Source organism: Hylobates moloch, unplaced genomic scaffold (genome assembly GCF_009828535.3).
Source record: "Hylobates moloch isolate HMO894 unplaced genomic scaffold, HMol_V3 SCAFFOLD_9, whole genome shotgun sequence".
NCBI classification, from domain to species: Eukaryota; Metazoa; Chordata; class Mammalia; order Primates; family Hylobatidae; genus Hylobates; species Hylobates moloch.
Genome location: NW_026652284.1, coordinates 73,924,975 through 73,938,557, shown reverse-complemented (window position 1 = coordinate 73,938,557; position 13,583 = coordinate 73,924,975). Strand labels below are relative to the sequence as shown.

Genomic DNA, 13,583 nt, shown 5'->3' with positions numbered 1-13,583 from the left:
GAAACTATATTCTTGACGCTAAGTAAATCCCTTTTCGAATCTGGTCAATTCTGTCAAATGGTCAATCTAGACCCACTGTAGACAAGGATGCCCCCACATCAGGGCCTTTGCACATGCTGTTCCTTCTATCTGGAAAATTTCAGCCACATTACCATCCTATAGTCCTGGCCAGCTTCTGCTCTTGCTTTGTCTCAGTTAAAGTATCCCTTTCACAGGCCTTTCCAGACTACCCAAACTATCGTTAAGTATGCTAGTTTTATGTTCTTGTACCCTACAGACAGATAGTGCTCTATATTAGGCAAAATAACGCCCCCACACAGCCCTACCCACCCACAAAAATAAATAAATAAAAAAATCCAGGTCCTAATCCCCAGAGCCTATAAATATGTTACTTTACACAGCAAAGGGGACTTCGCCAATGTGATTAAGCTAAGGATCTTGAGATGGGGAAAATTATCCTGAATTATCCAGTGGGCCCAATGTAATCACAGAAGTCCTTGCAAGTCAAAGAGGGGGTCTTCCTTAGAGCCTCCAGAAGAAACCCAGACAGGCTGACAAGTTGATTTCAGTGCAGTGAAACCCATTTCAGACTTCTGCCACCCAGAATTGTAAGATGATACTTTTATGTTGCTTTAAGCCACTCAGTTGTGGTAATTTGTTACAGAAGCAATAGGATAAGAACACAGTACTTACTATGCTTTTATTGATTTGTTGTTCTGTCTTTTAACTATAAGCTCTGTAAAAGTAGAGGCAATGTCTTATCTACCTCCATATCCTTAGCACCTAGTGTCCCATTTGGGGAAATTGTATATAGAAAAAGGGCATTATATACTTTAGATGAGAGTTTGATTTTTAAAGAGATTTTAATGTAATATATATTCATTAAAATGAAGGAAGATTCCCGAATCATTAGATAATTCGTTCTTAAATTTTTTCTGAAGCATGACTTGTTTTGTGACCCTATTCCCTAGGAGATGGATGAAAGTATATCATCTTTATTTTAGGAATCAATTCCCTAACCTGGGTTTTAAAAACTCAGCACTAGATTTAGAATGCGCTGTAGTCATCTGAGCTGCCCAGCACTCTGGTGCAGTAAAGGGAGAGATGACAGAAGTTAGGAGGGGGACAAAGAGTGAAGTGGAGGACGGGAGAATGGCGTTCCTTTTGCCTCTGCCGTCCTGTGAGCACACCTACCTTTGAGCTACAGTCAGAAGTGCCCCAGCCCGGTCCTGAAATGGTTACTGTGCTCTCCACTGCCATCTGCTGTCAGCCATGGGTTTGGTCAAATACAAACTGCAAAGGCTGCGAGTCTTCCTGTCTTTAAGATTCAGGATAGTCCAACCAAAAGTTACAGATTAACGCGAATCCCCTCACTTTACATAGTAAACAGTAAGAAAGTTCTTTTGCTCCACACATTCTTGCCCACACATGGTATTTTAAATTTTTAACTTTTAGCCATTTTGTTGGTTTTGTAGTGGTATCACATGGTTTTATTTTGCTTTCTTATGACTAACAAGGTTGAGCACTTTTCACAGGTGTTTATTGGTCATTTGGAAACCTTTTGAGGGAAGGCTACTTAAGTCTTGCTCATTTTTCTATTGTGTTGCCTGTCTTCCTTATTGATTTGATGAGTTCTTTATTCAGGACAGGAGTGCTTTGTCCAATCTGTTTGCAATTTTTTTTTCTCAGATTGAGGTTTGCCTTTTCATTCTTATAATGGGGTCTTCTGATGTACAGTGTTCCTGATTTTAATGGAAATTCCAAATTTACACATATAAATTTACAAAAGTATAAATTTACCACAAATTGTAAAGTCCAATTTACCAATCTTTTATTTTATGGTTCATCTTTTTTGGGTCTTATTTTGAGACAGACAGGGTCTCACTGTGTCACCCAGGCTGAAGTTCAATGGTGTGATCTCGGTTCACTACAATCTCCACCTCCCTGGGCTCAAGTGATCCTCCCTCCTGAGTAGCTGGGACTACAGGCACATGCCACCACACATGGCTAATTTTTTGTATTTTTGGTACAGACAGTGTTTCACCATGTTGCCCAGGCTGGTCTTGAACTCCTGAGATCAAGTGATCCACCCACCTCAGCCTCCCAAGGTGCTGGGATTACAGGCATGAGATACCATGCCCAGGCTTTTTGGGGTCTTAAGAAATCTTGGCAGGCTAGGTGCAGTGGCTCACACACAGGTGTGTAATCCTAGTGCTTTGGGAGACTGAGGCTGGAGGATTGCTTGAGGCCAGGAGTCTGAGTCCAGCCTGGGCAACATAATGAGACTCTGTCTCTACAAAAAAATTTAAAATTATCCAAGCATGGAGGCATGTGCCTGTAATCCCAATTACTCTGGAGGCTGAGGTGGGAGGATGGTTTGAGCCTGGGAGGTCAAGTCTACAGTGAGCCATGACTGTGCCACTGCACTCAAACCTGGGCAACAGAGAGTGACCCTGTCTCAAAACAAAACAAAAAACTAAAAGACCTACATGAAAGTCATGAATATATTCCCCTTTTATCTTCTAGAAACTTTACCATTTACCCTTCACATTTAGATTTAGCATCTACCTGAAATTGATTTTTGTGTAAGTATGACATAGAAGTATGCATTTTTTCCACTGGGATATTCAATGGCACATCTAAAAAACACCTTTCCCTTACTGCACTGCATGCTACCCTTGTCATGTGTGTGTATACACATATCCACACACCCGTTGACTTGTCCCTGGACCTCATTCTACTGATCATCTGTGACTATTTATCCTTGGGCCACAGCCATGTATTCCTTGTAACAATAATAATTACAATGGAAGCAATAACTATTATAAAAATAACAGAAGCAGTTATTTTTAAAAACCCATAGACAACTGTGTGGCAGGCAGTTTGTCTATTGCTACTTCTAGCACACCCAGTGATGAGAGTGTCTTAATGTAGTCTCTAGTGGGTCTAATCTGGGTCTCTCTTTCTGCACTAAATATTAATGGGAACTACTACTACTATTACCACTACTATACAGCTTATATTCACATAGCATTTACTATGTGCCAGGCACTTTTCTAAGCACTGTACACAATAACTCATTTAATCTTCCCAATAAGTGTTTGAGGTAGGTACTATTTATCTCTTTTACAGATAAGAAAATTTAATCATGACTTGCCCAAATTGCACAGCCAGTAAGTGGTGCAGCCAGGACTTGAACACAGGCCAGTCTGACTCCAGGGTCTGTGCTCTCAATTACTACCCTTGGTGCCTCTCTTATGGGCAGTGGGGCAATGTATTTGCTTGCAAACCACAACATGCAGCCAGGCAACAGAGAGCAGGAACACTTATCTCCAACTTGGTTAAACACTCCATGCAGGTGATGGAGATGTGGCCCAACATAAAAACCTTTAATGATGTGACTCCTGTTTTCCTTTCCAACCTCATCGCCCTCCAAAGCCCCCATACTGTTCTCTGTTCTTTTATGTAGTGATGAGTGAAGAATGACAAGGGGAGACAGGAAAGTTTCTTACACTCACAGGTCCTAGAAACAGATGGCACGGCACACCATGCACAGCCACGGGGCAAAGCACCAGTCAGGAGGCAGTAGTACCAGGAGCCAGGGAAGAGCCTGGGTGCTTACTGGAGTTTCTGAGGAAATGGCAAGGCAGGGCAGGGTCAACAGTTTGGGATCGGCTCGTTGGAATAATTTCGGTGTGCTCTAAACTACAGAGACTATCCCTAGTTGCCTGTTACCTGGTCCTGGGATGATTGAAGGAAGAGGAGCATTGTCTCCTAGGGTTTCAGGGCCAGACAGAGGAGGTGTGGCTCAGGTCTATAGTTTGTATATCAAAGGTATGCTCCCACCTGAGTCCTTTGCTGTCTAGGAGAACTGGGGAGCCCCAGGAGGGAAAATCACTCCCCAGAAGGGAAGGTTTCTTAAAATGACAAAACATCTTATACAGACAACTTTAAAAATATAAACAGTACATGTACTCTGTATTCAAACTGCCCGTAGTGCCCCAAACTGCCATGTGCTGCTTTGTCTCTGAGCACATACTGTTCCATGCTTTGGTTGCACTGGTTTTTTTTTGTTTATCTTAAAATCTTAGATCAAACCCACTTCTCTGAGGTCAAAGCCCTGATGACCCAGAAGTACAGTTAAGAGCTTTCCTAATATCACACCCTGGTATTGCAGCACGTTTCATATTGCTGTAATTACTGGTTAATTTACCTGTTTCCCTTACAAATTATAAGACCCTTCTGAGGGGCGGGGGAGTGGGAAAAGGTAGAAACATTGTTGGAATGAATGAGCAAATGAAAAAAACCCTCCCTCCCAGAGATAATACTCTACTCTTCCTGTTCTCTCCACCCTCTATCACAAACTGTGTCTCCCACAGGAATGTTGTCTTCTTTTATGTTTTATGTGTATCGGTGACCTCCATCTGGGCCTCTTCCTGGCAGAGCTGGGGGTGGCTAGGAAGAAGGCAGGCTCAGAATTTTCACTGGTCAGTTATTGAGATCAGTAATCTGAGTTTTAATATCATATTATTAATTTATTAGCAAGATAAAAAATATATTTTGGGGCAGATATTTTAAACTAAAAATAAAAATTCCAGCATTCATAGTTTACTCAACGTTAAAAGCACATTTTAAGAAACTAATCCTGGCCAGGTGTAGTGGCTCACACCTGTAATCCCAGCACTTTTGGAGGCCGAGATGGGTGAATCTCTTGATCAGGAGAACCCTTGTCTCTACAAAAAAATACAAAAAATTAGCTGGCTGTGGTGGCACACACCTGTTGTTCCAGCTACTTGGGAGGCTGAAGTGGAGGACTGCTTCAGCCTAGGAGGCGGAGGTTAGAGTGGGCCAAAATCGTGTCACTGCATTTCAACCTGGGTGACAAGAGTGAGACCCCGTCCTCTCTCTCTCTCTCTCACACACACACACACACACACGAAACTAATCCTTACAACAAGTGGTAAGCAAAGGATATTATTTTCATTGCAGAGATGTAGAATGAAGCAAATGACTTAGTTCAAGATACCAAAGCTTGTAAGTGATGGGCAAAATTCTAATTTGAATCCAGGGCTTCTTTTGCTAAATTTGGAGCACTTTCCATTAAGCCACACTGCTCACTGCTCCTTGACTTAACATTTATTTCCCCTCAGCTTATATTTGTCAATATTTACAAAAAAAAATACATGCTTCATGCTTGCAAGCGCTGAGTTAATGATCATTTTGAATGTTCCTCAATGTAGGTAATCAGCAAAACCTTCTGAAAAGGCAGTTAGGACAGCAATGCCAGAGAAGGAAGCATTTACAAGTCTGCCATTAATAACAGAGGCACTGGTCTACAGAAGTATTTTAGGGGCCTGTACGTTTCTAAGGAGCATACAAAGTACACAACAGCTTATAAAGAACCTCTCTAGGTTTTGTTTCATTATGAAATGAAGAGACATCAAATGTTTCTAGAAAATCAGTAAAATCAGGGATATAAGATTCAAAGTATAGTGATTGGGTACTACACAAACAGACAAAGGGTAATGAATCTAGTGAATAATTATGCACATGATCAGGAAATGTAAATTGTGACAATGTGAACAAAGGAGTCGACAGTGTATGAAAATCTGAACACATTTTTATGCACCTAACCAAATAAAAATATCATACAAAATTAATTTAGAATGATTTTAAATGTTTTCTCTGTTTTAATTTATCAGCAAGTAAGTGAATTGATCCTTTATTGTGAAATTTAATACTTAAAAACATTTGCACTAAAATTAACTTCTTCTCTGTTGAATGATGGTTGAATTTCTTTCATATGCTTCTGAGTGAGTGGTTTTAAATATCCATGCCAGTACATGTATTTATCTCTGCAGCTTTTATAAAGGCATTCCTGTACTGTGATCCTTCAGAAACTGCAATTTCAAAGACTTCCTTTTCAGTCATCCTCAAGATTCAGGGAAATGTAAAAGATTCAACTTTGGGAATGGCTGGGACCTCTGCCTCAATAATGTTATATTCCTAAATGCTACTCCATGAGATATACATTAATGAAACAGAAAACAGAAATACCAAATGTTTTAGTATATATTTTCATCTGAGAAAATATAAATAATATTTATACAGTATTCCATTTTAAGTATTTACACAGCACTAACATAGAAAGCAGTGAGAAACATGACACATTTACAGTGTTTTGTTTTTGTTTTTTCTGAGACAGGGTCTTGCTCTGTCATCCTGGCTGGAGTACAGTCGTGCTATCTGGCTCACTACAGCCTCCACCTCCTGGTTTCAAGCAATTCTCGTGCCTCAGCCTCCCAAACAGCTGGGATTACAGGCCACCACATCCAACTAATTTTTGTATTTTTTGTAGAGATGGGGTTTTGCCATGTTGGCCAGGCTGGTCTTGAACTCCTGACCTGAAGCGATCCACGTGCCTTGGCCTTCCAAAGTGCTGGGATTACAGGCATGAGCCACAGTGCCCAGCCTTACTGTTTGTTATTTACAATCTTTAAACATAATTGAAAAGCAAAACTCTGGAAGAGAACTCTTAAAATATTAAGTAATTAAAATGTATAAAAAATGATATTGGGAAAAATGTCATACATTATAACTTAATAAATGTAAACTATATTAGAAATGCAAATATATTTCATAGAAAGAGTATACTGACCTAATACAGGTATACAAAGGAATGAAAATATATCATTTCATGAGATGCATATTAATCCAACAGTGAATTAATCCACTGCCAAACAGGATGAGCAATTAGAATGATGCAAATTGAATCAGCAATAATACAATTTAAAATTTCTAAGTAAACTTGAAAATATCTTTCAACATTTATTTAACCATAAGCACATAAAACATGAAAATATCAAACTGAAAACTAGTCTTAAACTTGGAATCAAATTACTTTATCAATGTGAGAAGATTCAGGCAGCTCTCAGTTTATAAAATAATCTACAGAGACAAATGATGGGGACTGTTTTAATTATCATTAAAAAGTATTATGCTGAAAGCAACATTTAGATTTTTTTTGGCCTCACTGTCAGTGTTAATTTATTATGTACTGCATTAAATACCACACACAATGGGAAAACAATATTTTCTATTATATCATGTCATATATTCCCAAGTTATAAAAATAAATCTCTCAGCAAATAAAAAACAAAAACACAGTAATTTGCATTATAAGTTTTTAAAAATATGGCAAACTAACCTGATATCATGACAGTTTTTTTGGCCATGATTATACTGAGTCTTTAAGTTATTTATTCAGGAAGTTAAATCAAAAATCTTTGATCCACCAATGTTTTGGATGCCAAATTCTTTTGTCCTACTGTATTACGGATATATCTAAAAATCTGGAAAATTAAAACAATTCAGAATGAAAAGAAATATAAACAAAATTAAATATGCACATCAGTTAAAATATCTAGATTAAATTAGCTAATTCTCTCAACTATTTTCATGTATCAGGCATCTGAATCCCGTGGTGATACACAAAATTATTTCAAGATGATAATTTTTTCATAGTTTCAAAGCAATGTATGTTCCCATTTAGAGTAAATTCTTATGAATTAATAATACAAATTCTCTCATGTTCACAGAAATACACTTTAAAATATTTAGAAAGGCAACTTTCTTCTAAGTCTAAAACTACGGAAACATCAAAAGAATCTACTCGCTAGGGATAGAAATTTCTTCACAATTCTAGATCACTGTCAAGGACTAATAAATTGCATCTTACTTATATATACTTCTTTGACATAGTGGAGAATATTTAGTTGATAATAACACCACTTCAAGAACAGATTTGCCACTTCTTGAAATCTCTATTTCAGAGTCCACACTCATACATGAAGTTGCTTTTTATCCACACAGATGGGGGAGGTGTCAAAGCTGCAAGCTAAAGGGGGCTTCCCTTTGGTGCTGAGCCATGAGCTAGCTCTCCAGTGCTTGTTTTTTTGTTACTTAACATCTGGAGAGGGTAGATGGGACTCTAATTACTGTTCACTTGTAGCATCTAGGAGACTAGCAGTTAAGTGTCTTCCTATAGGATTCCTCTTCCATGTATAATCAAGCAACTTATGCCCTCCACTAGACCCCAGTATTTCACTGACCCTAAAGGACAGAGTACAGTTGGTTGAAATGTTATTCCTTCTTTTGGTGGGGTTAGTCATATTCTAAACCTTTACAAAACTGTAGTAAAAGTAGACATTGTTACTCTCTGCTATGAAAATATCTACTTCTAACATATTTCTCTCAAGAAAATGAAGGAAAATGTAGAAAAATTTTAAAAATTTACCTCTTGTTGTAGATATGTAAGGAAGGATGCTAAAATAAAATTTTGGCAAGCCAAATCCACAACACAGAAGAACAACAGATCAAAAATAAGAAGGGTAGCTTCATTTCCATAATACAGGACACTGCTGAAAGAATAACCTTCATCTATTGAAAAAATTTAGAAAATATAAATTAGAAATTTAAAAAAGGAATAAGTCTGTGATAAATTTCTGGTGACAAAATCCAGATATTTTAAAACAGCACATTAGAAACATACTATATATAATACTTCATTGCTTACACAAAAATAAACAAACATTTTAAGATTTGTTCATCTAAAAGAGGTTAGTTAAAAAACACATAAAAACTCCTAAAAAGCAGTTTTAACATTAGGACCAATGGTTGGTAATTGCTAGTAGTGTAAGTTTCAAAGACCAGTTAATAAATAGCCTTTCTCTATTTCTTTATACAACTGAAAGCTAAATTAATCTTACAAACATTCCCTAAGATAAGGTAAATCAGAGAAAATACCCAGCAAGGCACAGAGTAAGTACACAGTGTTCAAGAATTGAAGAATTTATCTCAAATAGTCCCACGAAGGTTTTGCTCTAAGACCTCTTCTCACTCCACCAGCGGGTTTCATCCTTATTGGGATGTGAACACCCTTTTAAAAAGATTATGATGAGGCCGGGCACAGTGGCTCATGCCTGTAATTCCAGCACTTTGGGAGGCTGAGGCAGGAGGACTGCTTGAGGCCAGGAGTTTAAGACCAGCCTAGGCAACATAGTGAAAATCCATCTCTACCAAAAAAAAAAAAAAAAAAAAAAAAAAAAAAGAAAGAAAGAAAAGCTAGCTCTGGTGGGTCTGCTGGTACACACCTGTAGTCTTAGCTATTTGGGAAGCTGAGATGGAAGGACTGCATGAACCCAGGAGTTTGAGGTTATAGCGAGCTATTAATATGATTGCACCACTGCACTCTAGCCTGGGCAACAGAGCAAGAACCTGTCTCTAAAAAAAACAAAAAAACAAACAAACAAAGCCCGATGAAAGCTATAGATCCTTCCATTAGGGAAAAAAAAAAAGTATACATACACTTGGGAGGCCGAGGCGGGCAGATCACGAGGTCAGGAAATCGAGACCATGCTGGCTAACACGGCAAACCCCGTCTCTACTAAAAATACAAAAAATTAGCCGGGCGTGGTGGTGGGCACCTGTAGTCCCAGCTACTCAGGAGGCTGAGGCAGGAGAATGGCATGAACCTGGCAGGCGGAGCTTGCAGTGAGCCGAGATCGTGCCACTGCACTCCAGCCTGGGTGATACAGCAAGACTCCGTCTCAAAAAAAAAAAAAAAAAGTATACATACACAACTCTTGCAAACAATTTCAGGGAAATCCAGAGAACCACTGAAGCGGCCCACGGACACCCAGTTAGGAATATCTGCTTTATACAAGAGGGCATGTGGAGTGCTGGTAATGTTCTCTCTTGAAAGGGTACTAGTTACAGGGGTATATTCAGTTTGTGAAAATTCACTGACCTATAAGTTATATCCTTACAAAATATACACATTACACTTGCATATATAATCTTAAAAAACCTGTTTTACATGCTCTCTCTTGGTGATTTTCTACTAATATTGTTCCAGCAATGACTTCATATGATAGCAACTCCTCAATTTATTGTGTGCTTTTACTTTCTCCTACGACCTGGTCCCTTATATTTAATGCCGACTGGATACCTCTTCCTACATGTCCTGAAGTACCTCAAGATGCAACATACTGAAAACTAAGTTCATCCTCTTTCCCTCAAAACCTGATCCTCCCTCTGTATTGCCTCTGTTATTGAAAAGCACCACCACCTACTTAGTCACACAGCCAGAAGTCTGGATAATTTTTGACTACTCTTTTCCCTTAACATTCCTGGCAATCCTTTCTTCTTCTCTAGCCCCACTGCTACTGCCTTAGCTCATAGTCTCATCATCTCTTGATGAAGACGAAGGTAGTGAGGTCGGGTTCAGTGGCTCACACCTGTAATCCCAGCACTTTGGGAGGCCGAGGTGGGCAGATCACTTGAGGTCAGGAGTTCGAGGCCAGCCTGGCCAATATGGTGAAACTCCATCTCTACTAAAAATACAAAAATTAGCCAGGTGTGGGAGGCGGAGCTAGCAGTGAGCCGAGATCGCGCCACCGCACTCCAGCCTGGGTGACAGAGCGAGACTCTGTCTCAAAAAAAAAAAAAATTAGCCAGGTGTGGTGGCAGGCGCCTTTAATCCCAGCTACTTGGGTAGCTGAGGCAGGAAAATTGCCTGAACCTGGGAGGCGGAGGTTGCAGTGAGCCGAGATTGTGCCACTGCACTCCAGCCTAGACAACAGAGCGAGACTCCATCTCCAAAAAAAAGAAGATAGAGAAATGGAACAACATACTTAGAAAGAAGAGGAAGATAGAAGGAAGAGGAAGGAAGACTGCAGGAGAAGGAACAAAGGAGAAAGGAAGAAAAAAGCAGGAAGAAGGAAGAAAGAAGGTGATGATTGTATTATTAAAAATAATAGGGCTGGGCACGGTGGCTCACGCCTGTAATCCCAGCACTTTGGGAGGCTGAGGCGGGCGGATCACATGAGGTCAGGAGTTCAAGACCAGCCTGACCAACATGGTGAAACCCTGCCTCTACTGAAAATACAAAAATTAGCCAGGTGTGGTGGCACGTGCCTGTAATCTCAGCTACTTGGGAGGCTGAGGCAGAAGAATCGCTTGAACCTGGGAGACAGAGGTTGTAGTGAGCCAAGATTGCACCATTGTGCTCCAGCCTGGGCAACAAGAGTGAAACTCCATCTCAAACAAAAAGAAAAAATAATAATAATAATAACATTTCCTTTCTGAGTGCCTATCCATAACAGATACTTTACTGGGTTCTTTATATTAACACATAATAACCCCACAAAACTTTTAGAGGATTGTAACCAATTTTACAAAGATGGCATTAAAGTTCAGAAAGGCTAAGCAAGTTTCTCAAAGTTCACAAAGCCAGTAAATGGTAGAGTCAGGTTTTGAATCCAAGACCAGAAGACTTTGAAAGCTACAATATTTTTGTTTGTTTGTTTTTGTTTTACAGAGACAAGGTCTTGCTCTGCCACCCAGGCTGTAGTGCTATGGCATGATGATAACTCACTGCAGCCTCGAACTGCTGGGCTCAAGTGACCGCCTGCCTTGGCCTCCCAAAGGGCTGGTATTACAGGTGTGAGCCACTATGCCCTAGAGGAAAGCTATAATCCTAATGTCTAAATTATGCTGTTACAATTTTCCATCTATTCAACTCAACTTGTAACCTACTGACAGAGTAATTCTTCCGATTTACAAATCAGATCTGCTTAGCACCCTTCAACGATATCCATGTTCTATAGCAGTGGTTTCTTTTTCTTTTCTTTACTTTTTTTTTTTTTTTTTTGAGACAGAGTTTTGCTCTTGTTGCCCAGGTTGGAGTGCAATGGTGCGATCTCAGCTCACTGCAACCTCCGCTTACTGAGTTCAAGCGATTCTCCTGCCTCAGCCTCCCAAGTAGCTGGGATTACAGGCATGCACCACCATGCCCGGCTAATTTTGTATTTTTAATAGAGACAGGGTTTCACCATATTGGCCAGGCTGGTCTTGAACTCCTGACCTCAGGTGATCCACCTGCCTCAGCCTCCCAAAGTGCTAGGATTACTGGCATGAGCCACTGCACCTGGCCCCATTAGCAGTGGTTTCTTCTTTTTTTTTGAGACGGAGTCTTGCTCTGTCCTCCAGGCTGGAGTGCAGTGGTGCGATCTCGGTGCTCACTAGCAGTGGTTTCTAAATCATTTTGATCATGCATTTCCCTATCAGAATAAGATGTTGAGCATGCAACCCATAATAGATATAATAGAAATATTTTATTAATTACTACTCTACATAATATAAATTTAAAAACAGATTAAGGGTGATTAAATTGCAAATATACAAATAGACATTTTAATATTTTCTTCTCACACCTCCATGATCAATTTATATACCTCTTGTGGGGCAAAAAATTAAAAAAAAAAATTTTTGGAAACAACAGGTTTACAGGATAGGAACTCCTTAGTGCATCAGGCAAGGACTTTGGAATTTGGTCTCTGCCTTCTTTATCTTTCAAGTACTCTCTTCCACTGTGTCCCACTTCATATCAGACTTTATAAAGTTTGTAAGTGCATAATGCACTTTGCGCACTGTTTTTGCATCCCCTTTTCCCTGTCTGCATGAATGTCTTTGCCTCTCTCTCTTACCTTGATCCTCTTGGTTGACAAACAGCTACCGATTTTTTAAAACCCAGTTCAAACTTCTCCAGGTTGCCTCTTCTGGCTTTACCTCCTATCTGGTTAGATTTTCTATGCTCCCTTCTGTCCCCAGCATAATCTGTGCCTGCACAGACTTCTATGCCAGTACCACTCTACTTATTCACATGTCTGTCTTCTATAGTCTGTTAAATAAGATACCCAAGGTAGGGATCATTCGTCTGTGTATCTCAGCCTGACACAATATCTGGCATGCAGTAACATATGGGTAAATGATATCTAGGCCAGGGCACTGGTTATACCACTTCCATTCTTACTCATACAATAGGTTATCAGTCATACTACAAATGACATGTATACTATCTTTTTAATATGAAACCAGTTTTAATCACTATTCCTGTCACAAATAATAGCAATTTTTACAAACTTGGATAAGATAAAAAATAAAATGTTAAAGATTAATCACAAACGTTATTCTTCTTTTAAGTGTTTCATATGTTTGGCATTAAACGGACAGTCCAATAAAATCTGAATTTTATTTGTTTTACTATCTCTTCCATGTGGACTGTTGATTCTGAAATTCACCTTTTCTACTTTCTTACAGAATCTTTTATGTATTTGTTTCCTGCTACATGACATAATAAAATAGAACACAGAAAAGAATTACAATTCATGAGGTTAACTGAGTTCATTATGTTTCCTTTGTTTTTATGTAAAATTATTATTATTATTTGAAACGGAGTTTCACTCTTGTCGCCCAGGCTGGAGTGCAATGGAGTGATCCCAGCTCACTGCAACCTCTGCCTCCCAGGTTTAAGCCATTCTCCTGCCTCAGTCTCCCAAGTAGCTGGGACTATATGTGCCTGCCACCATGCCTGGCTAAGTTTTGTATTTTCAGTAAAGACGGGTTTCACCATGTTGGCCAGGCTGGTCTGGAACCCCTGACCTCAGGTGATCCACCTGCCTCGATCTCCCAAAGTGCTGGGATTACAAGCATGAGCCACCGCGCCTAGCCAAAAAATTATT

The 13,583-nt window shown here is 39.4% G+C and overlaps 1 protein-coding gene across 1 annotated transcript in view; it reads right to left on the bottom strand.

Moving 5' to 3' along the window:
- Positions 1-5,660: 5,660 nt before the first annotated feature.
- TMEM67 (transmembrane protein 67) overlaps positions 5,661-13,583 on the bottom strand; it is a 62,085-nt gene continuing 54,162 nt past the window's right edge. The window contains exons 24-26 of the mRNA XM_032760049.2: positions 9,638-9,808; positions 8,297-8,446; positions 5,661-7,352 (exon numbers count right to left, since the gene is read on the bottom strand). Of these exons, the coding sequence (XP_032615940.2) occupies positions 7,272-7,352; positions 8,297-8,446; positions 9,638-9,808 (402 nt within the window). The 3' untranslated portion in view covers positions 5,661-7,271. The remainder of the gene's footprint in view (positions 7,353-8,296; positions 8,447-9,637; positions 9,809-13,583) is intronic.